Source organism: Anopheles maculipalpis, chromosome 2RL (assembly GCF_943734695.1).
Source record: "Anopheles maculipalpis chromosome 2RL, idAnoMacuDA_375_x, whole genome shotgun sequence".
Taxonomy (NCBI): domain Eukaryota; kingdom Metazoa; phylum Arthropoda; class Insecta; order Diptera; family Culicidae; genus Anopheles; species Anopheles maculipalpis.
In genome coordinates, this window is record NC_064871.1 from 21,903,099 (window position 1) to 21,926,657 (window position 23,559).

Below are 23,559 nucleotides of genomic sequence, written 5' to 3' on the forward strand. Positions count from 1 at the left end.
TGGGCCGAAGCTGATGATGCAATTGGGCTGGTGGCAACTCCCTCAATGCGAGCGGACGAGTTTATTACCCTTTCGATATCTCCTCGGAAAACGGAGAACAACATCGAAGGGTCGGCTGATCGTTTCAATGTCAATGAACGGATATGAGCCTTATGCTAGTAAGACGCAGTGAATCGTAAGAAAAATTATAAGTTTCAGAAGTACTTGAAGATTTATCCCTGATTTTTTATTTGATTAAAACTTAAAAGTAACCGAGTATGCCCGGGATAAGGCAAAGAATAAGGAGGAAATGCCTTATCAAGATGATTATAAAATTTACTCAACACAAGCGGTGTTGACAATACGGCACTGGACCGTCATTATTAATTATAAATAAATAAATAAAATAAATAAAAATAAAACTTAAAAGTTTTAAATGGTTGTCTAATATTGAAGAACTACATGTGTATTCGAGCAGGAGTTCTTTGATTTTTTTTTTCAACGTGATAAAAATAAAATAGTTCTTATAGCTGCCCTGCAAGCTAATAAAGAAATAAACCCTTTTAAAGAGCCATCTAAGCCACTGTTCGAAAGAAGGTTCTTGGCAGATTTTACATGAAAGCTGTCAAAAATCTTCTTTTTATGCTCTTTAGAGGGCTTTACTCGTAGGGTGGGATCATGATCATGCCTAATAGCAAGACATTTCCAAAATATTACACAGTCTACAAATTGCTAGTTGTCATTAAACTAAATCTCAATTAAAAAGTAAACGTCATGTACTACGTAAGAAGCAACACTAATATTTAATGAAGTTTCGCAGCCTGTACAACGTCCAATAATGTCTCCATTAAATCGCCTTCCAGAGTAATTGATTGTAGTCTACCCAGGCGTATGTCGGTTATTGCGTAACAAGTATCACACACACACACACCCTGGCCAATGGATGGTACACCTTACGAACCGATAGCCATCGATAGCTCCAACTCTCCAAACAGGATTGCAATAAAGAGCTAATACGATCATATCACTGTCCGGCCGACGTCTGCACTGAAATTCCAACGCCATTAACGTCGCTTTCGTTCCGATTGCACCGTGGAGGAGTGGCCAATCGCGGGACGGAACATAAAGCAGTAAGAAAATAGTCCACCTACTGCAGCCCCAATAATCGCCGTCATTAGATTTGGCGTTATTCAATTAGCATGCAAATGTTTCTATCGCGAATCCGCCGGGCCCAATTCGATGCGCGAACGCTCGATTCTGTTCGCATCAACCTGTAGCGGAACGGTTTTGCCCGCTTCCATCAGAAGCATGGAAACCGGTCCAGGTGTTTGTTTTACATCTATTCCAACATACCGTCCCGCGTATCGTTTCGCACCGCATTCAATTAAGACGATCTTGCACATCCGCAAGACACATTGCACAGTCCGAGACTAGTGTTCCAGTGTGTTTATGCCTGCAGAGGGAACACCAGCGCACTGCAGGTTATTACCGTTGGCTGTTTACTTTGACGATTGAGTGGCTGGTACGATGGATCACCTGCCGCGGTACCGTGCTCGATCGTATGCGTGCAAGTGGCACTCGGATCTTTGTAAAACTTGCAAGATCTTACACTGTCAGAAGTTTTCCTGCGATCATTTATGCCGTTCTTTTGGCTGCTCACAGTGCTCAGTAACTGGACAAAATGAAACAGGACACTATGACACACGGAAACGTCAGTTTGGACGTGTGAAAATGATCAAGATAAAGCAGGAAAACGAAAGCATGTCTAAATGGTGTCCGACTGACGCGCGGATGACTCGCACTTTTGCGCCGTTCCGTACTAGGGCGCTGTGATACTTCTCCTGCTGTTCTGGTTCGCACTTTACATCAAGCATCATAAGCGAGCGAAAGGTCACGCAGCGTCTGGTCGACGGAGCACTGTTTGTCGAGTGGGCTTATTGGCGCGGGTCCATCGAACTTAAACGCTTCAGTTCGTTGTTGTTTTTTGCGAGCAAATAAAAAAAGGACCATCTCGTTTAAAAAAAAATGTAAAAACTGGCCCGCTGTATCGTTGACCGAGTGAAGTATGCTGGGCCACGGTAAGGCCGATTATCGCGTTCGAGTGGACGACGATCGAACCAGAAGAAGTATCCCTTACCACTTATTCGCGCCAAAGTCAGGTCAGCAGCGTGTTATTGATACCTGTCCCGGTGTGGACAAGCGTAGCACGATCTGGCTCGATTTTTGCGTGCTAGATCACGGCAGGAGACTGTACGAGATCGTTCCACAAACGGTGCGATATTCGTAATCGATGCAAACAATTCGCAATCGTGTGACGAGCTATAGAAAATGTAATGCTCGATCAGTGGTCGTTCGATTGGTTGTGTATATCACTTCCGCTTCAGGGTTGCAAGGGCCCTCCAGGAAGGCGTTGCACTTAACGGATTTTCCATCACGATCATCAATCGGACTGTCCCTTACCTCAACCTTACCCAACACTCTGGAGTGTCGCATTAATGAGCGTCCACATCTTTCGCATCTCTTCCTTCAATTGTGCACTGTCCTGCGAGCGATTTAACTTCCTTTCGTTTGGTGTACGGTGCATTCAACGCCAACAGCACCAGTATCGTCCCGTCAGGTAACGGTTGTTTTCGAAATCGAATCGTGTTTCTCAGTCATTTTTCCATTTTCTTCAATTAATATTGTCTGTTTGCTTAGGCTCCAGCGGGCAAAGAACCAGGATTCCGGACAGAGCAAGGAAGATGATCACCGGGCTATTTTTAGCTGTCGTCGATTCCAACCCAACTCCGCATAACCATTCGGTCTTGTGCTCTGATGATTCGTACCCGATCAGGAGTCGTAAGAATAATCGATTTTTGGAACGCAAATTTAACTTTGCAACGGGAATAACGGTAACAAACGAATGAGAGGGAAAGGAAAAGCCAACAACAGCGATGAAAAACATGACAATATCACCCCTGAGATGAGCGGTCTCTGGTATCCGCCAAAGATTGGACCTTGAAATTATAGTGCAAAAAAAGGACTTTCTTATTAATTACTTTCTCTTCGATTCGTGGCGGTCCGCTTGTCGACAGTTCGATTTTTTTCTTTTTTGCGAAATGGAACCGTAATTGATAGCGAAACTCACGAGAGCAATCGGTATTCTGTCAGGTAACACGCTGTCACGATCACGCTTTTAAGATGATGTTTCGCTATCGTGAAGGTTGTGCTGGAGGTTGTTATTTTGTTCAAGGCATCGTACGACGAACGCGCTTCCATCATGCGGATCGTGCGTATTCGTGATTCTTTTCACTTTCGATCGATAAAGTTTCGATTTCTTTCCACCATTTGAATTCCGTGGTGAGCTGTTGATGTTTTATGACCTCTGGCTCGACGAAAGACAGTGAAAGACATTTTTTAAAAGCCTTGCCGTGTTAGGTTTATTATTGCCGCCGGAAGCTGCGCACCCACCGGCTGTGCCATTCACACCTTCGACGGTAGCTTGATCGTGACGGATTTGGTTTCCAGATACAGCTCAATACCGCTGTAGCCGAGCTCGCGGCCGCTTCCGGACTGCTTGTAGCCACCGAAGGGTGTCGTCGGTACCACATAGTCGTAGCAGTTGACCCTGTAACAAAAGCGAGCAAGGCCAGTGAGTGTTGGGTCGGCGGTTTTTGCACTATTTCCGGCCCGCCCTTAGCTGCTACTTACCACACGGATCCGGCCTCGACCGCGTTCGTGAAGGTGATGGCGGTATTGATATCCTTCGTGACGACACCCGCCGCCAGTCCGTACTCCGTGTTGTTGGCCCGCTCGATCACCTCGTCCAGCGTGCTGAACTTCAGGATGCTCTGAACCGGGCCGAAGATTTCCTCGCGCGCAATCTTCATCTCATCCGTCACGTTCGAGAAGACGGTCGGTTCGACGAAGTAGCCAACGCTACCGGAACGTTTACCACCGGCCTGCAGCTTTGCACCCTCCGCCTCGCCCGACGCGATGTAGCCAAGAATCTTCGTAAACTGTTCCTGATCAACCTGTGGGCCTTGTTGGACGCCTTCCTGGAACGCGTCGCCCACCTTGCGCTGGCGGGCCATTTCAGCGGCTTTCGCAACGAACGCATCGTAGATGCCTTCCTGCACGAATGTACGGCTGCCGGCACAGCAGTTTTGACCATGGTTGGCGAAGATCGCATTGTGGGCAATTTCTACCGCCTCGTCAACTTCAGGAAGGAAATAAAAAGAAAAGAAAAACTCACACGCGTCAGTATTCGTCTCGTCGGGCACTTTTGCATATGTCACTTACGATCAGCGTCATTGAAGATCACCAGCGGGCTCTTGCCACCGAGTTCGAGCGAAACCTTCTTCAAGTTGGAAGTGGACGCCCCGTTCAAGATGATGCGACCCGTCTCCACCGACCCAGTGAACGCCACTTTGCGGATGTCCGGGTGGGCAACGATCGCGGCACCAACCGTCGGTCCAAACCCGTTCACCACATTGATCACACCGTCCGGAAATCCGGCCTCCTTCGACAGTGCGGCCATATACAGCGCGCTCAATGGGGTCTGTTCTGCCGGTTTCAGCACCAGCGTACAGCCGGCCGCCAAGGCCGGTGCCCACTTCCAGGTCAGCATTAGGATCGGATAGTTCCAGGGAATGATTTGCCCCACGACACCGACCGGTTCCTTGCGGATGTACGTCAAGACCGGTCCGTCCGACGGTACCGTACTGCCGTGGATCTTATCCGCCCAGCCCGCATAGTAGCGGAACGTATCGATGGCGCAGTTGATGTCGAACACCGAGTCGCCGAACGTTTTGCCGTTGTCGAGCGATTCCAGATTCGCGAGCGTATCGATATCGCGCAGCATCAGATCGGCCAGCCGGTTCAGCAGCCTGCCACGGCCCGAAGCGTCCATCTGGCGCCAGGGCGCGGTGCGAGCATAGGCGGCCTTGGCCGCACGTACCGCCACCTCCACATCGTCCTTGTCACCTTCGGCGACGGATGCGATCGGTTTCTCGGTGGCCGGATTAAGCGTCACGAACGTTTTGCCACTCTTGGCGTCCACAAACTCGTTGTTGATGAAGAGCTGCAAGGGAACGGTGCAAAAGGAACATGGTTTAACATTCCGATGAAGATTTTCTGTGCACGCTACTCGAACTTCCAAAAGTAAAGTGAAAAAGAAGTGACCAACGTTCATTATGATGAACATGATTTATGTCCCGATGAGGTAAAAACCGTTCTATCTACCGTGGCGACTAAATCCGGCGAAATTCACATTTACAATCCTTAACATGCTATGTCGAAGGAGGTGTGACCGCATCTCCCGCCCCACATCCCAACCACTCCAGCTTTCTCTCTCTCCCTCTCCCGATTCCGAAGGGCTCACTCGATCGAACGAACCTCACTGTCCTCAATTTCATCCAATCGGTAAAGGGCGACCGTGTTCCAGCCGGCCGTCGTCGCCAGCCAAGCGACGATTATAATAAAAATTATGAAATTAAGTTATTAAGTCGGGAGATTTATGAAGCGGAAAACCGCATGTATCGCAACCGTGTACGCCGTGTCCCCGGGGTCCCTCCGACGACGCTGGCGAAAGTTTATGTGTATTTGTTTTTGTCTCGCTTTTTGCCCTTCTGCCCTCCACCGTCCGGGCCGCCTGTTTGTTTCTCGCTATCGCGTGGCAACTGTCTGGTACCGCGCGGGGTGGCCTTTTTGTGCAAATGGTTCGTTAGGTAAGGCCTGTTTTGCATGCGACGTTCCTGGCACGGACTATAAGCATCCTGCACGCCAACCCAAAAGGCTCCACTGCTACATTGTCGTTGTCCTCCCGCACGGTAGAGAACAATAATTTGGCCAGGTCGTTTGGTCTGGAGCCTTTACGCTCGTTTTACCTTCTTTTTTCCCCATTTTTCCCCCAAGTGCTACATTTTGTTGGTTTTGGGATTTCGCTCCCACCCCGTTGGCGACAATTTCATAAACACCCTCTGGGGCACCGAAACGGTACAATGGTTTATTTTAAGGGTCAATGGGCAATCGGCTTACCCGATATGCTGTGCCCGGAGCGCAGCACAGATGCTGTGCGACAGTGAGCCAACGGTTCGGCACGATGCATGTTGTAGTTAATTGCTTTGGCACAGTATGCAATTTTTAACTTGCTCGGTAAGAGAGTAGCAAACGCGTTCGTTCGGCTTGCCAAATAATCAGGAATGGTGCTCGTGTGCTAAACTGCATCCTCCAAAAAAGGGAAATTTTTTGGAATGTCCCATTCCCGGCGTCGACCTTTTTGGCCAGTGGTGCCAACTGGGATTCCGCTGCATCCAGCTGCCGAAGGGCTAAGGGTGACTGCCGGTGGGTGATGTAACGGTTGTCATACGCTCCTTCGTGCTGTTTGATGAATGGCAAATGAGGCGAAACAAAATCGGGTCAAAGGAGACAATCCAGAAACCCGTTAAACTGTGGTCAATGGTTGAATGACATTCAATTGCGATTCTATTGTAAAATAGAGCATAAATTCATTAGTTGCAATCAAAGGATCCATTAAATCCTTTGTGGTTATGCGGTGAACCATCCATAAAATTGTACAAATACAGTGTAAATTTTCAAATAGATCCTTTACATTAATACCAAGCAAAGGGCACAGATAAATTCATTTTGTAATGTTTAATTAACAGCCGTTGGTAAGCTTCGAAAATTTACAACTCAATATGCTCAAAGGACGATGTGTCCACTTTTTTTAAAATTGTGAGGTAGGTAAACAATGGCATTTAAAAATGTTATTCTCGATGGATTTAATTAAGATTTAATTAAACATTCGTTTATGGTTTATTTTATAAAATATTTTACTATTATTTATTAGTAAAATTCCTCTTCAAATATGTCTTCCTTGTCGTATTACTACACCATTGAAAAAAAATCTTTATTCTGTGTTAAACTTGACTGACTGACTTCGACTGAGAATAATATTTCGTAAATTAACGCAGACGTATATTAGTGCCGTAGTATTGCTGAATGATCCTAATAGATTTCTAGGTTATAATAATATAAACCAGAACCAATACACAACACTTAAAAACCAACTGTTTTAACACGGGAAACTCCTATAAATCATTCCTTAGGTCTTACAGCTCGTTAAGAAGATGCTTTGAAAATGCGTGCTTCAGGCGGAACAGTAAGACTGATCATCAAACAGCTCAGGCCACCGGGTCAGCAGGCCATCAGCAAAACGCCAATGTAGCGTGTGCATGTGCCGCTTTTGGAGAAATTAGTGTTAAGACATAATTTCTTAATTTTCCACGCTCGTCAATTTAAACCATCCCAACTAACTACCAACCATTGGGAATGCTTTTGCATCTGGGCGGCCACACGAAAAAAAAACGGCGACAACCTTGAACCATCCAGTGTAGGGGGGGAAATTTATGCGCCAGCTTATAAAACCGTCCACCCATTCGCGCTGCCGGATGCTGCCGGATGGCCAACGGTCACGAGATAATAATAATTAATTTTTTGGCATCAACGCTTCCTCATACGCGTTTGCGTGCGATTCGGAGACATTCGGCCACCGAGCGCGCGTTTTGGAAAGATGCACAGTGTGCGCACAGGAGCAATCGTCTTCAAACCCGAATCCGTTACTTAGCGCAGACTGCATATGAGCCGGTTTTGGCTGAGAGATCGCGAAGGACGAAATGGAAGACAAATCACACACCGACCCGGATCGTCATTTAGCAGAAGCGTTGGGAAGATGTGAAATAAAAAAAAAAACATACAAAGAATGCTTTGCAATCCACGAGATTGAAGACGTCCAAAGTGGTGTGAAGTGTAGTGGTGTGGTGCAGGAGATCGAGGTAAAGAAAGCAGAGAAGATAAACGACTTAAGTAATGCGATACGATTTAACGCGATAGCGCTGCATGCCAAAGCACAACTTATGACCATGTGCGCAGTGTGCTGATTTGCGATGCGTGACTCTGCCTGGGACGCGCAAACACGCGAATCTTGTACGCGTTGAGGTGCTGTTTCGCTTTAAATAAGATCGTTGTTTCTTTCGCACACACTAAACACAGCAGTTCAAATGAATGATTCGAATCAGATCAATTCATACACACACACGCGCGCAGGCGCTGAACCACATAAGCTGTAGATAGATAAAAACAAGGAAAATTTGCTGGTCCTGTTCCAATGATTCTGCTCTTCATCGACGACCGAAACCGAGGGAAAGGACATTAAATTTTAAATTGTTTATGCATCCCGTTTTGGTAATGCTTTGTACCTTCACGTGTTTGGAGCCTTCGGTTAGCTCCGTTGCTTTTACATTCTCTCCGTGTTTCCTTTTTGCTGTTGCATGCCACTACAATGCTAGTAGGCCGATCCTGTCAGCCGGATGATTGGCTGGCGCGCCTTTCGCACTGCCACCTCGGTGAGGATCGATCATTACAAGCCACACGTTGTCGATCGAAAGCAAGAACATGATTTATTGACCGTACAAGATTAATTCAACGCAGTTGTGAGAGCTTTACACCGATCGAATTTTGTACGTTGCATTTCATTGGTAAAAGGATTGGCTGCACATCAATTGCATCACATATTTTGTGTATTGCTTTGCTGAATCAATATTTTAAATTTATATAAAATTTAGTACAAACTTAGTATTTAAAACCTCGCTTTTTGTGAGACTGTTTTTACTGTTTGTTACTGTAGCCTAGTAAAAGAATGGCCTGTTGAGCAGGCGTCATCTGAGCTGGCCTTCACACGGTAGGACCGGGACTCAAACTACGAGGTATCTGCTAGTCTAGTAAACCTTTCGATGCCTGGCATGACCTAGAAGGTCGTTAAGCCAAGAGGAAGAAGTAAAAGAATTCTAACAGGAAGACAGTTGCTACCACAACGAGCCTGGAGTCAATTGCCATTCAAACAGGACTGTCTTTCACCTGAGGAAAATGTAAGCTAGGGACACATAAATAATGACATAATACCCTTTTTAGATTGAATCGTAACAAATAGAAGAGTTGTGCATTTTAATAATATATTTGTTTTCCATTTAAATCCTCTCCAACATTATTTTAGGACTGATGTAAACGAAAGAGAATTAAAAGCATAAAATTGTGATCTATATTGCTTCATCTTAAACCGCCAAAAAGTACTAACTCATATATAACATCAATCCCTGAAATTGCACACCGAAAAGTAGATCACTTTGTGCAAAAAACAAACTCCCACTATGCAACATTAACTTCGATCGATTAGTTTGCAGGCGTGCACAATACAATTCAGAATAATGTTTTTATGATGCCTCCGTTGCCCTTTGCCAGACACTGTGCAAGACACCGTCATAACCATTTGTTCCCGAAACTCGCGAAACAGTTTCGCCACAGGACAAAAGACAAAAGATGGCATAAGAACCCACGGTGGCTTACGTAAGCGGTCCGTGGGTGCCACAGCCAGCGAAAACTGAACAAGCAGCCACAGCAGCAACATACGTAGGAACGCCAGAGTCTGTTGCAGACTTACGCCCAGCAATGAAGTAATTATTCGATTCGAAAAAGGGCGCACGAACGCTGTTACATTACAAATGAACAGAAATCCAACCGAACCGGCAGCAACAGAAAAAAGGGCACTCGATCGTGGCTCTCCTTCCTTTTATGCAGCGTCTAGCCCGACCTCTAGCATTGTTTGCGTTGCAGATTTGCGGCGGAAACAAATGGTTTGGCCACGGTGAAACCAGCTCGTCGCGATCGGGAGACAAATCGGTTGCACCTCCAAAGTTCAACCAGGCGGCACTGGGAAATGAAGACATTTTGGCAGGATGTTGGGCAAGTATGGATCGTGATCGCGTAAGAAAAAGGTCGCCGGTGTCATTAAGGATGCGCCGAAAACACGCCCGAACCATAACCGATCGAAAACCAGAAAAAGATTGGGTGGAGCGACAGCTCTATTTCAGCGTGTACTGTTGTCAAGCGTTGCAATTCTTATGCGCTTAAAGCTCAATTAAGTCGCAGCTGATAAGACCCATTCAATTGAGACGCGTACCGAATGTATTGGGCACACCTTAGCGCGTGTGAGTTATCGGTTGCCGTGTTTAATTATCTTTGCCTGCGGTAATCTTTTCTTCTTTGGTAGCGAAAATTGATCAACTGCTTGGGTTGGGTTGATAGGCCAAAAACAAAACCGGCGACCAAAATTCGATCAAAGGCCATTTGCCGAGGGCTTTGGTGACAGATTTCGCTATCTAATCGCCCATCACTTGATGACAGATCTTGCGCGTGGTCAAGAAAATCTGGCACCGTGGCACACCGAGTTTCTGACGGGAATGATCTGGCGTGATCAAATGTGGCGCATGTGGTAGATAGGAAGAGGCAAAAGGGAAATCACTGCTCATTTACGTCACATTACGGTACACTCACACCGATCGTGCCAGTATCGTGCTGTAGAGTGAAATCGCGAAAAGACAGCTTCCAAAAATCAGACCCTCAAGAGCATGCCCGGTAGAGACTGGTGCTAGGTTATGCTGAAATGAATCCGCATGCTTTAAAGGAATCGAAGGAACGAGTCGGGAGATCAGTTTTCATAGATCGGAAGACAAACCTAACCGAAGATAGGGAGCAAAAAGAAGAGCTGAAGCCAGAGATTAGCGAAACGATACGCTGAGAAACGTCGGGCTAAAGCAATTAGAAGATTATGATCAGCGTGATCCGTGTCGATCTAGTGGTGTGATGCTAAGAACCGAATCACTGCGGAAAGCCTAAACGGATGCTTGAGCTGAAGAGAAAGAAGTGCCAATTAAAGTGAGATGACGTGCAGTCAGTGTTGGGAACGGATTAACGTTAAGCTGTGCTGTGCTGCGGGATTTGGGTTACTGGGTGATATTGCTAAAATTGCTCTCGAACGATGAGGGGTTTGAACGGAAGCATGTAGTTAAATCATGAACAAACATTTATAAGACTTCCATTTATTGGCTAGAGTTTGTTCTACTAATTTAACGAGCATCTTAGCGATATTTTATGGCGCCTTAAATGGCTCTCAGCGAAATGAAATATAGAGTGGATCAAAACGAGATTAATCAAGCAAACGTTCGTAACAACACACTTCACATTCATCACTTTCGCTTTCCTGCTTGACACACCCAGTACTGTTCGCGCGCAACTTTGTATGCCACACGCGCACTTCACAACTTCACAGCACTATAAATACTTTCATCCACAAATCCCTATACTTACTTTGGTGTATTTGATCTCTTGATTAGGATTCGCCATTTTATTCCCTCTTCTCTAGAAACGATCTTCAATCCAGAAAACAGACAAAGTACCTGATGCTACCACTAGAACGTTTGACACCGAACTAATCCGAAGCAGCCGGACGATGGTCAATGCTCCAAATGCTACTCGCGTTAGCTACCCTCCAAGGCCAAACTCGTTGTTGTCACGACGACCAGCAAAGCAGATGATAGCGAGTAAAAAACTGATCACAAGCGCGGTATGTGTAGGCGCGTCTGCATCACAAATACACAACGTTCCACAAGCGCTGATGCCGGCCGGCTCCGTGCGTCGTCGTTGCGTGTCTTTTCCACGTTGCTGTGTTATTCTTAGCAGCTGCGTAGCGCCACACTACACCATACAAACGGCAGTAAACGGTTGATAAACGGCTTCTAATTTTCGCACTGTTTACCGTAGGCTATCAACACGACACCACACTCTAACCGAATGCAGGAAGGAATCGGAAACCCCAATCTAAATTGGTTAGGTTCTGTTTGTTTACACACTGCACAGGTGACTACCGATGACGCTATAGAAGAAAAGAAAACACTGCAAAACCTTTTGATAATGAGGCAAACCACTTCTCACGCACGACTACAATCGATCGAAAAATGTGATTTCGCTTAACAACGATTGTTTAAAGCGAACCTTTAAAAGAGTTGCTCGTTTCGCATGATTTACGATTGAGGCTTTAAAGCAGAAGAAACCACATCGTTAAAATGAAGCTATGCTCAGCATCGAAATCGCGCCTTGCATTCCGCACTGCGCATGAGCCTGACCTTGAGAGAAGGATGACTCTTTGACAGTCGTAAAACAATATAATTTAAGGTGATTTTAATTGGTAGCGTGATGCGAAATGCTGTTGTGGATGGAATTGTTTAGAATTGGAATGGCAAAGTATGGTTCCTGTCGTTTTGAAAAGCACTTAAGAAAAGCAAACGTTGTGATGTTTATGAAGGAAACGATGCTTAATCATTACTGTGAGTGATTGTTCAGTAAAAAACATTTCTTCCTTCAGAAGACTATATATTAGAATATTTAATTTTTAATAATATAATACAGGCACTTTTACAAAGGTTAAGTCCATCATTTCAGCAATACGGCCTGGCCGTCCCTTATGAATAAAAAAATCCATCATTTAGCAGTAAAGGTACAAACAAGCAGCATTCAATATTGAGTAATATATTACATTTCGTCGCTAATCACTCAACCCGAATGCTCAGTTCATAGACCCTAATGTGTTATGATGATCCCGGAAGTTGGATGCTTTTAACAGCGATATAAACATATAAACTTTTACCTATCCCTCAGCTAGAAACCCTCTGTTTCTTTCTTTTTCTTTCTATCTCATTCTTTCCTCCAGCTAATTTAGCCAAAGTTAAAGTTGCGATGCAAACGAGAGCTTCCATGTGCGAAAAAAACCAACCTCCCAACATTCCCCGAGGTGGGACCGCTTCGTTACCGACTTCAGTTCGACCACAATCGTAAAATAGTCCACCAGCTGTCTCCCGGTTTTCACTTTCGTACACGGATTTGTATACGGGACGGGAAGAAGCCAAAGCAGCGGAAAGTGTAAAAAAAAAAATCCCAACCCAGCTCGTTTTGAATTTATGCGCGAATGTCATCCGTTTGCAACATAATTTAGTTCGCTTTTTTTTTTCTTTTTGCTATACATATTTTGCCTTCCAACCATTCGAAATCCCGGCCAAACTGCCCAAAGCTTACACCGGCTTCCTGGAGACGGGATACTGCGGGCGGGCAAGCGAATGGCGAAAGCGGTGGTCCCAAGAATGTCACCTTCTTGTACTCCAACTGCTCCATGGTGTGGCTGAGGCTCAATGACAATTGCATCGCCATTCAGCCATCGTCGATGATATTTCGCCTGTCAAATGAACTTCATCCCCACGTTATGTTTGCCGCTCGCGATCGCGATCGTTCTTTTGATCTGCATTCCCGGTTATGGGAAGGCTCACGGCAGCTGCTTAGCCCGTGTGATTCGTTTCATATACCGTTTGGATTTTTATGCTCAATCGATCCCCGCCGCTTCAACTCCCAACCCAAATGATCGTGTGCAAAGGGCCACCACCGACGATCACGAGAGAAGGTCGAGTGGTGAAACGGGTTTAAAAATAAATTTCATTCCAAACCAAATCAAAAGTAAATAAATCTTATCAAATGCAAACTGTTACGCTTACCGTGCTTAGTGGCCTACACGGCCACGGCTTTTTTTGCATCTTCTGTCGACCATCTCTCTATAAAACGCTTAATGTTTGGTAGGTCTGGCGGTAAGGAATTTCGTATCGAAGCTGCCCTTTCGCATCGTGTACACTGTCTGCTAAACGGTGGCAGCATGAATGGCAAACACGAATGTCGGCATGTTGGGGTCATGAAGAAGGTTTCCTATAAACGCCAACAGTGAGTGTGTGTGTGTGTGTGTTTGCTTGAGTAAAAATAAAGAGCAAATATTTTTATGTCCCAACCTAACCACCCGGCTGCCGATGTTTTCGATCGCTGTTATGCTGCTTTCATTATGTTGCGTCGATGCTTTTTAAGACGTTTCGTTTATGCTCAGTTGAAGTATGGATGCTGTAAGAGTTTTTTTTTTCGCGTAATGAGTTTTTTATGTGTAATAAATCATCAAAGATATTAATTCCCCTGTCCTTGTCATAGTCTTGTTTTGGAAAAGAAACATTCCCGTAGAATGTAGAATGCTGGCCGTATTACTGAAAAGAAAATTGTAAAATAAATAAAATAAAATCAATATTCTATACAAAAAAAAATTGCAAACTCAAAAACTGCACAAGGTTAATGACCGTTACTGTCTGCACCCGGAATTCCGTTTGCCAGCGACTGCTACTACCAATGCAACCCACAACCAACGTTTCCAGCTGTTTCGAAAGGGTTTTGCACAGAAGAAAATCCTAAAGCCCAAAAAAGCAAACACGCACGCCTGCCCAAGAAATGGCGAACGCTAGTGAAGGCGTTTGTAAACAAAAATAAAATCAATAAAGTAAAATCAGACGGAACCACGCGAGTACAAATAAACCCGCTGCAGTGTGTTGTTAAATATGCCAGAAGGTAATGAACACAAAGAGAAACAAAACCACACCATAAGCATAAGATAAGCACAACATATTCAGTACGAAGCCAGCCTCTTTTTTTTCGGTGAAATTCGCGACAAATGGATTACGTAAAATAAAACCTACAAAACTGTCGACACCCATCGTTGCGAGTGGATCTCGCCGTTATGCGCTGTGGTTCCGTGTTTCTCCCTACCGATGTGTGTGAAGAGAAGCCGTACCGACGATCAGGAGGAGATGCAAGATTAGACCGCTTTCAAGGTTAAAAGAATTGACTGGAATGTTTGGTTTCATGTGGTAGAATATTCACGATAGAATGCGTTAAAAAGGGCTGAATACTTAAGATAACCGCACATTCAATCATAAATATTTGTAATCCGATAATGTGAAGCTATTTACACTTGAACCGTTTAACGACTACTCTAACTGGGACAGCCTAAAGTGTTCCAAAAATAGCGTGCCCTGTAAGTGAGTAAATCAATTGAAACTCTCTCGATCACTCGATCGAGCCCCGTCGATGCAAAAGAAATTTCACGACGACATTTCACTGCACCTAGGCTGAAATGGGGCAGATTTGAGTAATGTTTTTGTTATGAAATAAAGTGTAATCAGGAAACTCACCGGCCTGAACAGTTTGGGGGGTGCGATCTCGTCCAGCAGCAGTACCGCCCACGGTAAAGAACTCAACGACGGAAGGGCCCACACTGAAGAAATAAATCATTACCGATGCTGTTCGTTTCCCTTTCGTTTTACGCCGTTTTGATCCAGTTCTTGGCCTTTGCACGGTGTGGAGTTTCTAGGGAGTGGGAGGGAAAGACTCTTGCTCTCGTTGCGTTTTGTATGGTAGATTCAATTATTTATGCTTGATTATGCGAGCCATCGCGAGGTAGGCTGTTGGCCTTTTGCTTCATCCCGGATACGTACAGGAAGCAACATATGTGTGTAGGTGCTCTGATCATCATTTTGCGGTTGTATCTCCATCTGTTGGCCTACTTGTTCCTTCCATTCCATACTCCTTCCGGCGGATATCAATAATTTGTCCGATTGGAGCTTCAAACGATTAGCCGCTGTAGTGATGGTTGGAGGTACTGTTTAAGCAAGATTTATGTTGCAGTTGTCCTTGTCCAAAGAAGTGCATAATATATGTTTCTGTTTATTTTTTTCCTCCACAACTAAAATATAATGTTGTTTTAAATCGACAAAAAAGTGAAAGTAAAGTGCTCAAAACGCATCAATGTTCGCTGCTCCTTCATGGCGCTCACTTAGTGTTGTGCAAATTGCATAACGAAAGGCGCTTACAATTTTTCAAACAATTCTAAAACAGGGAGTATTAAAAAATGGTAACAGAGTAAAATGAGAGTTGAAAATTATTAAATAAATACCAAATTTCATGTGCAACGGATAACCATCATATTTGGATATGGATAATTTGGAATATTTTTTCAATATAAATTGTCTAAATAGTGTCTCTATACGTTATACTGTCAGGGAAAATAAAATCAAAAGTACGTCGATTTTTCTTTACAATTCTGTTCAATCAGCAAATAGAAACTAATCTACTCAACAATACACACCATAATGATTGCAAATGATTTGTTTAAAAACTTTTATTTTCCCTAAGATTGTGTTACAACTCGTACAATTGTCTGTTGGTTGTTTGTGTATGGGTGTTGTTATTGATACAATGTTTACACTCTGTTTATTAAATTATTTTGTAACGATTCTTTACCTTCTTTTTTCTATTTCGTTACACGCTTAACTTTCTCTTCCTGCACTCTGCTCGGATGAGTTCTCGCTCATACGCACACACAAATACACTGTACAGAAACCATTGAGCACGGTTCAATGCAAAGATACTCAATCAATATAAATAAAACAGTAAATTATTTCTAAAATTTGTCTTAAATAAAAGGCTTCCTTGAGTATGAGTAAAAATAAAAAAATAAAAAAACAATTTAAAATTTAAAAAGACATATTTATCTAGCACGCTACCTACCATCGAAATGCAGTATTTGAATTGGGGGAGATTCACTTTCACAAACTTATCTGTTTAACATGCATCATCTTATTCAATGAAACAAGATCAAACTATACACAATGCACGTTTGTTTTTGTTTCATCCCTCATTTTTGTACATTGTTTTCACATTGCACATTACAACGCACAACGTTTTATCGGTGTGTGTTTGTGTGAGCTTCTGTTTGCATTGATAGCGAATCTTGATCCGTTGCTAATTTAAAAAATAAAAACTCTTCCACACCTGGGTGGCGCGTGATGATAGGCCCACCATTGCTTTGTGAACCGTTAAATTGATTTCAATCGGTTTTAAACATATTCATTCATTAATATAATTATGTACACTACATTTTCTCTCTCGGTCACTCTCTTTTTTTGTTCTGGTTGTAATCGCCCGCCTGTACGGACTCTGGCACGGGCATCAACATCTCTTCGGGACGTAAACAGTAGGAATGAGTGTAAATGGGGAACGGAAAGCCTCTTAAGAGGATGTATATTTAACGTTTGGCACAGTGTCTATTACGATGTGTGCAGGGTGACGATGTAAAGCCATGTTACGGTCATTACTGTCATTAATTGAAGTGCATCAAACGAGCAAATCATTTGCAGCAAGCATACTAGTAAAATAATTAGGCCTGCAGCTCATCAATCGGAATCGAAAGGGAAAAATTAAAGCATAATTTAGCTGCTGCAGCTTAATCTTGGTAGGAAGGGTGGCTGAAGAGTGTGGTCAGCTATACTTTTCAATTTGGATACTTTCGTCAGCTTAATTGAATGCATTAAAAGCTATGTTTAAAGAGCGGAAACAGGCAGGAACAACGAAAAAATAAACACCAACGCACCCACAGACATACACACGCACACTTTATACAGCATAAATTATAATGAATGAAAATGAGGTTAAAGTTAACGATTTATAACGCATGATGAATAGAAGCGAACAGGAGGGGAGCGAAAGAAACCGGGATGCTTCGCGAGGAAACCGAACGGAAATGATTAAACGGCACGTTGTGCGGCTTATAGGATCAACAATCAATTGTGTGAGCTTCGTGTGATGTAGATTTTTCCATGCTTGTTTTTTTTTTCGGTTCAGTCCTGTTGTGTTATTTTTCCTTCACATTAATTTTGCCACCGCATATACTGGCTCCCGTTATCGGTAAATGCAAGGGATGGAATCCAATGAATAATGAGCATGAAGCGTAAAATTGCGGACGCTAATGAATTGACCACCAATCGAGCGGCTAACGGGTGACATGTTGCACCGTTTCGCCATCATGTTTAACAATGCTGTCGTACAATGTAGGGGATTGAAGGTAAATGGAAGTGCGTGTGGGTGAACGTGAGTGTGTGTGTTTTTTTTTATAAGTGCAATGCAATATAATACCGGATAACTGCATCACTTTTGTCTCGTCGGCGATGCTTTTAAATGATCCGCACAATAACGGGCACAAAAAAAAATCCCCCCCGAATGATTAATTCTGCGTAAGGGTAAAGGTAATGGTGTGATAATGATTGAAAATAAATTAATTGATGGAAGCACACATAGTGCGTACGGACGATTGAATGAGGTGTGTAAGCGTCTGAACTCTATACAATTTACGGCATTTTTTTGTTTTGTTATTGCTACTGCTTCGACCACTTTTGTGATTTATGTTTTTTTTTTCAATCCGTCCCGAAGCCCTGTCCCTGCCAAAGTTACTGATACGTTGCGGTATCACCCAGCTCAATAAAATCTATTTATTGTCTCTATCATGTAATCTCGTAATTCGCTCATCCTTTGAGCTTGTGCGTAATCAAGTTTTACTTAAGTCTTGTTCTTGTTTTTTCTTCTTTTTATCCCAGAATGTACACTCTGGCGACGAAATTGAGCACTGTTGAGTGATACTGCTCAAGAGCACTCGGATACGTACATTGATAATTTTACTATCCTTTGTGTGGTACCATCGGCAGTACCAATTCTCCTAAAACTCGTCACTGTCAGGTCGCTCGGAGGTTGTTTCGCAACCACCACCATGCATGCATGCATTCGATTCCTACCACTCTATAACTTCTGGAATGTTTAGAAGTGTTCAGAGTAAAAGAACTCTACAAAAAATCCTACTTATTAGTTACGCTACTACACTACAATGGAACAGTCCCGCACGGCACGTTGGGATGGATACTGTCGCTGCAAACCTACATAAGCTCCGTCACGTAATCTGGCTGATCGGCACCGCCGGGCTGTTGCACCTGAAACGTGGACCCACGGAACTCGAACAGTTGCTGTGAAACAACACCAAAGCAGAATGGGTTAAGTGATGCTCTGTGATTACTTTGCACTCAATCTGCTTACCGAAGGTGCTCGACTATTGCGCAGCGTAGCGTAGTCCGCAACTTCACTCGAGCTCGTTGCACTGGTGCTTGTAACGCCGGACGAACTCAGGCCAGCCGGTGGTACGATGGAGCTGCCCAGCACCGTGCTAAGATTGCTGGTACCGTAGTTGCGCGGTTGTATGGTAGCGTACGTATTATCACCGGCCTGTGACAAATCGTACGAATCTCGACGATGCTGTGACAGATGCGGTGGAGGCTGCTGATGCATCGGATGATGATGCTCGAGCCCAAGCGTAAGCGAGAGCTGCGAGGATGGATCTTGCGAGCTGTTGGTACTGTTTGTGTGGTTCATCGACTGCTGCTGGGACATTTCCGGCTCGGAGAATACTTGCATCGTTAGCTCCTGCTCTTCGTACAGCTTTAGCTTCCTGTTTAATACGATAAAAATGGATATTTTGATAAGTCAATAGAAATGAAATGCTGCTCAACTGGTACTTACTGCTCGATCCAGAGTGGATTTTCGGTTGTGTTTAAATCTTCAATGATCTGCTTTTTGATCAGTGCATCCTTTCGCCTCGTTTCGCTCGGTATCGTGATCGACCTGTGGGAGGTAAATGTTAGGGGTTTTTAGTTTTGTTTTCAAAGATCGAGCTCTAAATCTCATTCTATAATTGTATTTTACCAGTGTTTCAAACAACAGCAGAGCACGATGACACTAACTGCTCCAACGAACAACACTATGAACAGTGCGATCAATGCTGCCAATGCTAGATCAAACTCATCCTGCGTTACTGTAGCGTATGCCGGAACCACATTCAATATCGAGAATCCAGCATTGTAATCCTAATGATATAAAAACGTATTAATGTAAATTCTAGGGCAAAAAAAACCAAATGTAGTGAAGCTTACCTGAAGAAAATCGTATTTAGCATCGATTTCTCGCAGAATTTCCTCGACCGGAACGATCATTTGCGTTGTCATATCAACGGCGTGGAAATACATATCACACCAATCCATCCGTATGCGGCCGTGGCTATCCACATGGTACCGGATTTCATCGACAATAATTAGCCGTTGCGTTGCATTGCCCAGCTCCGACACGATCTCATCGCGATCCTGATGCACCTCGGACGGTGGACGCGACAGTATCATGCGCACCAACTGTTCCGGATTGAAGATCCACACATGCACACGTGCCGCTGCTTCTCGCTCCGGTGACTCTACCTCCTTCGCGACAATCTCCAACACGAACCGATCCTGATTGTACTCCGCCATATAGTTGGCGGTCACCACTCGACCCTCTTTCGAGATAGCGAACGGGCTCGGTACAATGCTTCCCGTCGTTTTGCTGGCACCATACTTGTAAAGATACGACCCACGTATGAACAAATCGAGCGTAGCATTCACGCCCAAATCGCGATCGGTCGCGTTAACGATCGTTACTAGCTCGTTGATCGAAGCCTTCGAGCTGATACCGGCATAGTACACATCTCGCTTGAAAACTGGTGCATTGTCGTTGATGTCGAGCACGTTAACCCACACCTTCGCCACGGTTGCGTTCCGTTCAAGCTGTTCCATCGATAGGAGCGCACGTTCATGCTCGCTAATGTACAAATCGGACTGCTTGCTGGCGAGCACGTACAGCACGTACATATCGTTCACTTCCCGATCGATGGACCGGTTCGTGTACAGGTCACCGCTCGTTTTGTCCACGTAGAACGCACCATCTTCGTTGCCGAGCAGCATGTAGTAGAAGATGGCCGGGTTAGGGCTGTCCAGGAAGGCCTGTATCTTACCGATGCGCACGTCTCGCGCACCATTTTCGGTGATGAAAAATTTGTACGGATTCGATGCGTCCGGAAACTCGGGATAGTTTTCGTTCACGTCCACCAGCAGCACGGTAAGAAACCGTAACGTTTCGAACCATGCGGGCGTACCCTGGTCACGGGCAACCAGAATCAGCTCGTACCGCGACTGTCGCTTCCGATCCAACTGGCGGCGGATGCGTAACTCGCCGGACATTTCGTTGATGCTGAACTCGTCGGTTTCCTGCACGTTAACACTGTTGACCTGAAGGATGGACAAGCAAAGTTGGTGTAAAATTGTGATCGAAATGAAATAAAACCTTACATAGTACATGGCTTGAATATCGTACCTGCAGATAGTACAGGACTTTACCGTTGGAACCGGAATCGTTGTCGGTTGCTTTAACGGTCATCACCAAGTAATCTGGTGTGGCAAGGTTCTGTAATGGACACGACGATAAGAAATCACATTTTGTAAAGACTGGGAAACTTTTCAATATAATTGGTTTAATGGTTTAATTTTAAAACTTAATTTAAACAAAAAAAAGGGCTTTAAAATCATTACCTCCAAACATGGAGTATTTGTTTCACTACTTAAAGCAAAACAGTGCCATTTCAAGAACTTTTAAGATTAATGAATTCAGTTCATCAAAAATGAAATTATTCTGCATGCAAAAAGTACAATGCAGCGCAACAGAACACTCCCCTGGATGTTCATTCCACATTTTGCAACATTCAATAAGTTTTGTCACACCACACTACCAACATTTTCCATTTCCTTGTGCGTCCCCATGGCAGCCACACAGGAAGCATCCGCACAACAAGGACCCGGTACTCTAGCGCGCTTTTCGAATTGAACGTTTTAATTTAAACCGCGCGCGATATCGACACCGCGGAATGCATGTGACGCAACACCCGTTACGATATTACCACCTTTCCGGGTTTTTGGGCTTCACACCCAGGCCCAGACCGTTGGTGTCTGGGTGAAAATTTCAATAGAATTTTAATGAAAAACTCAATTAAACACGGTACGATGCGGATAACGTCCGCACACTGACGAAGCACAAAACCATGCGGCACACGATGTGCAGCTGAGTGATGCGAGTGAGTCGCGGAACATGGCTGGGAGCTTTAGGGGAAGGTTGGGATCGAGCTTTGTTACCTCCGGTATTTCGACCGTGGCATTGTAGAGTGCCGGCATGATGAACACGGGACGATGCTGATTGATGCTCTGGATTTCGATCACTATTGTGGCTGCATCGTTGTGCGGTCCCGAACCTAATCCATCGCGCGCCTCGATATTGATGCGGTACTGACCTGAAATGGAACAACAGAAGCAGAGGGAGAAAGAGATAGAATGTCAGCACACACACACACACACACCCACAAACAATTCAGATCCTTCGTTATTGAAAGAATGTATCACAGGTGCACTAGGCGATAGGTGAGCTGAACATCCATTACGGTATAGGCTAATAAATTGATATACACATGTCCACATCCATCGCGACGATGTCAACATCGATAGCCTCACGTTCGCATTCATCCCGTGAGGAAGATTTACCCCGTTCTTTCTCTCCTGGCCTCTCGCAAGTATTCTAATTTGCTGCACGCCTTCACACCATTAGCTTACCACTTTTTCCAATTAAACTCGCCCCAGGATAGAGGATGCCCGAGTTAGCGTCCAAGCGGAAAATTCCCCCGACATTATCTGACAGAATGGCATACTTGACGTCTCCTGCCGGTCCCTCGTCCGGATCTGTGGCCGTTACCTGTCGGATGACCAAACCAAGCATTAAACACGATGCCGGATACAATTTGAGTCCCGTAAAGCGAGGAACCTCCACTTAACCTACCTGCAAAATGGCCGCCGGTGGATGGAGTGCCGCATTTTCCGCCACCGTTGCGTGATAGATCTGTTGCGAAAACGTTGGCCCATTGTCATTCTCGTCCAGTATCCGTATCTGCACCGGGACGGTAGTGGACCGTCTCATCCCTTCCGGCGCACGGTCCGTTGCAATCGCCGTCAGGCTTGCCTCCTGTTCCGCCTCCCGATCGAGCGCGGATGCGTTGTGTACCGTGATGGCACCCGTGTCCGGATCGATCGCAAAGTTGCCACTATGATCGCCCACGATCGTGTACGTCAGCTGACCGTACAAACCGGCATCCGCATCGTGGGCCCGCACCACACCTACCACCGTACCGACCGGACTGTTCTCGCGCACCTGCAGCATGTACTCTGGCTGCTCAAACTCCGGATCGTTGTCGTTCGTGTTAACCACATCCACCGTGAACTGAGCGGTCGAGGTAAGCTGCGGCACGCCGGTATCGACGACGGACACGTTGAACTTTATCACCGGTGCTGTCTCGTAGTCGATGCGAGCTTTGCTCCGCACCAGCCCTGCAGCATTAGACAAATGTTTGAGAAATGGAGCGAAATTTAGTGGTGCGTTAATTTTTCACGCCGCAAAATTAGAATGTCAAATTGTGCATCCACGCGCCGGGACGAATGCAGTTGGGCGGTGGGCGGTGGGTACATTGAAATAGTTCACCTTCGTCGCTGACCGGGACTATTTATGCGCACGCACAATATGTGCGTCCGGCCGTGCAGGATGGCTGCATTTGGTCATTAACGCTTCATAACTTTGTGGCCCTCACGCTGCCACCCTCCACTCGAAGGTCGGAAATGAAATATAATAAATTATCAGTTTTCACTGCACCTGCTTCCGCACATATTCGAACCGCATTATGCTGTTCAGCGAAAGGCATTCGAACGGCGCCAACCGGCCGGCCAATTTCGGTTGCTATGCCGAGAATGGCTTCTGCATTGGATGTGCGCTCTTTTGCCCTTGTGTTGTGATGAGGTTAAAATGATAAAATAATTACACTTTTAGCACGAATTGGCAACTCCATTCCTGAAGAGCGTGGATCGGATAGAGGTGTTGCACCGAGCGCAGTGATTCTGTGTTAATACGTTGATGCCGCATCAGATTAGGTGACGATTTGAGTCCATTTGGTGTTTGCACGGAACCGAAGCACTGCCCGGGTGCCAGTTGAACAGTTGAATTATTAGCCAAAGTGATGAAGCGAAACAATGCTAGCCCATGTATGCCAATGTTTGATCGTCCTGTGAACTGAGTGCTAAA

General features: G+C 45.0%; 3 protein-coding genes across 3 annotated transcripts in view; 1 reads left to right on the forward strand and 2 right to left on the reverse strand.

Annotated features, from left to right (window-relative positions):
• Positions 1-23,559, forward strand: part of LOC126558402 (sorbitol dehydrogenase-like) — a 286,926-nt gene that overhangs the window by 116,501 nt on the left and 146,866 nt on the right. The gene's annotated exons all lie outside the window — the stretch shown is intronic.
• Positions 3,426-11,213, reverse strand: LOC126557866 (aldehyde dehydrogenase 1A1-like). The gene is made up of 4 exons (XM_050213775.1): positions 11,164-11,213; positions 4,261-5,041; positions 3,670-4,177; positions 3,426-3,586 (listed from the first exon to the last, which is right to left on the reverse strand). Exons 1-4 carry the CDS (start codon positions 11,197-11,199, stop codon positions 3,442-3,444), a joined length of 1,470 nt encoding a protein of 489 aa, XP_050069732.1. The 5' UTR covers positions 11,200-11,213; the 3' UTR covers positions 3,426-3,441.
• Positions 18,471-23,559, reverse strand: part of LOC126556614 (cadherin-87A) — a 53,947-nt gene continuing 48,858 nt past the window's right edge. The window contains exons 11-19 of the mRNA XM_050211963.1: positions 22,270-22,814; positions 22,047-22,185; positions 21,576-21,730; positions 20,764-20,853; positions 19,518-20,678; positions 19,291-19,451; positions 19,108-19,209; positions 18,628-19,036; positions 18,471-18,557 (exon numbers count right to left, since the gene is read on the reverse strand). Of these exons, the coding sequence (XP_050067920.1) occupies positions 18,471-18,557; positions 18,628-19,036; positions 19,108-19,209; positions 19,291-19,451; positions 19,518-20,678; positions 20,764-20,853; positions 21,576-21,730; positions 22,047-22,185; positions 22,270-22,814 (2,849 nt within the window). The remainder of the gene's footprint in view (positions 18,558-18,627; positions 19,037-19,107; positions 19,210-19,290; positions 19,452-19,517; positions 20,679-20,763; positions 20,854-21,575; positions 21,731-22,046; positions 22,186-22,269; positions 22,815-23,559) is intronic.

What these genes read in the sequence shown, in the direction of transcription:
- LOC126557866 (XM_050213775.1), bottom strand. Translation starts at nt 11,199, where the DNA reads ATGGCGAATCCTAATCAAGAGATCAAATACACCAAA. An exon ending in AAGAGATCAAATACACCAAA is followed by an intron (nt 5,042 to 11,163) that starts GTAAGTATAGGG and finishes GTTCCCTTGCAG; the next exon opens with CTCTTCATCAACAACGAGTT. An exon ending in GTCGAGGCCGGATCCGTGTG is followed by an intron (nt 3,587 to 3,669) that starts GTAAGTAGCAGC and finishes CTTTTGTTACAG; the next exon opens with GGTCAACTGCTACGACTATG.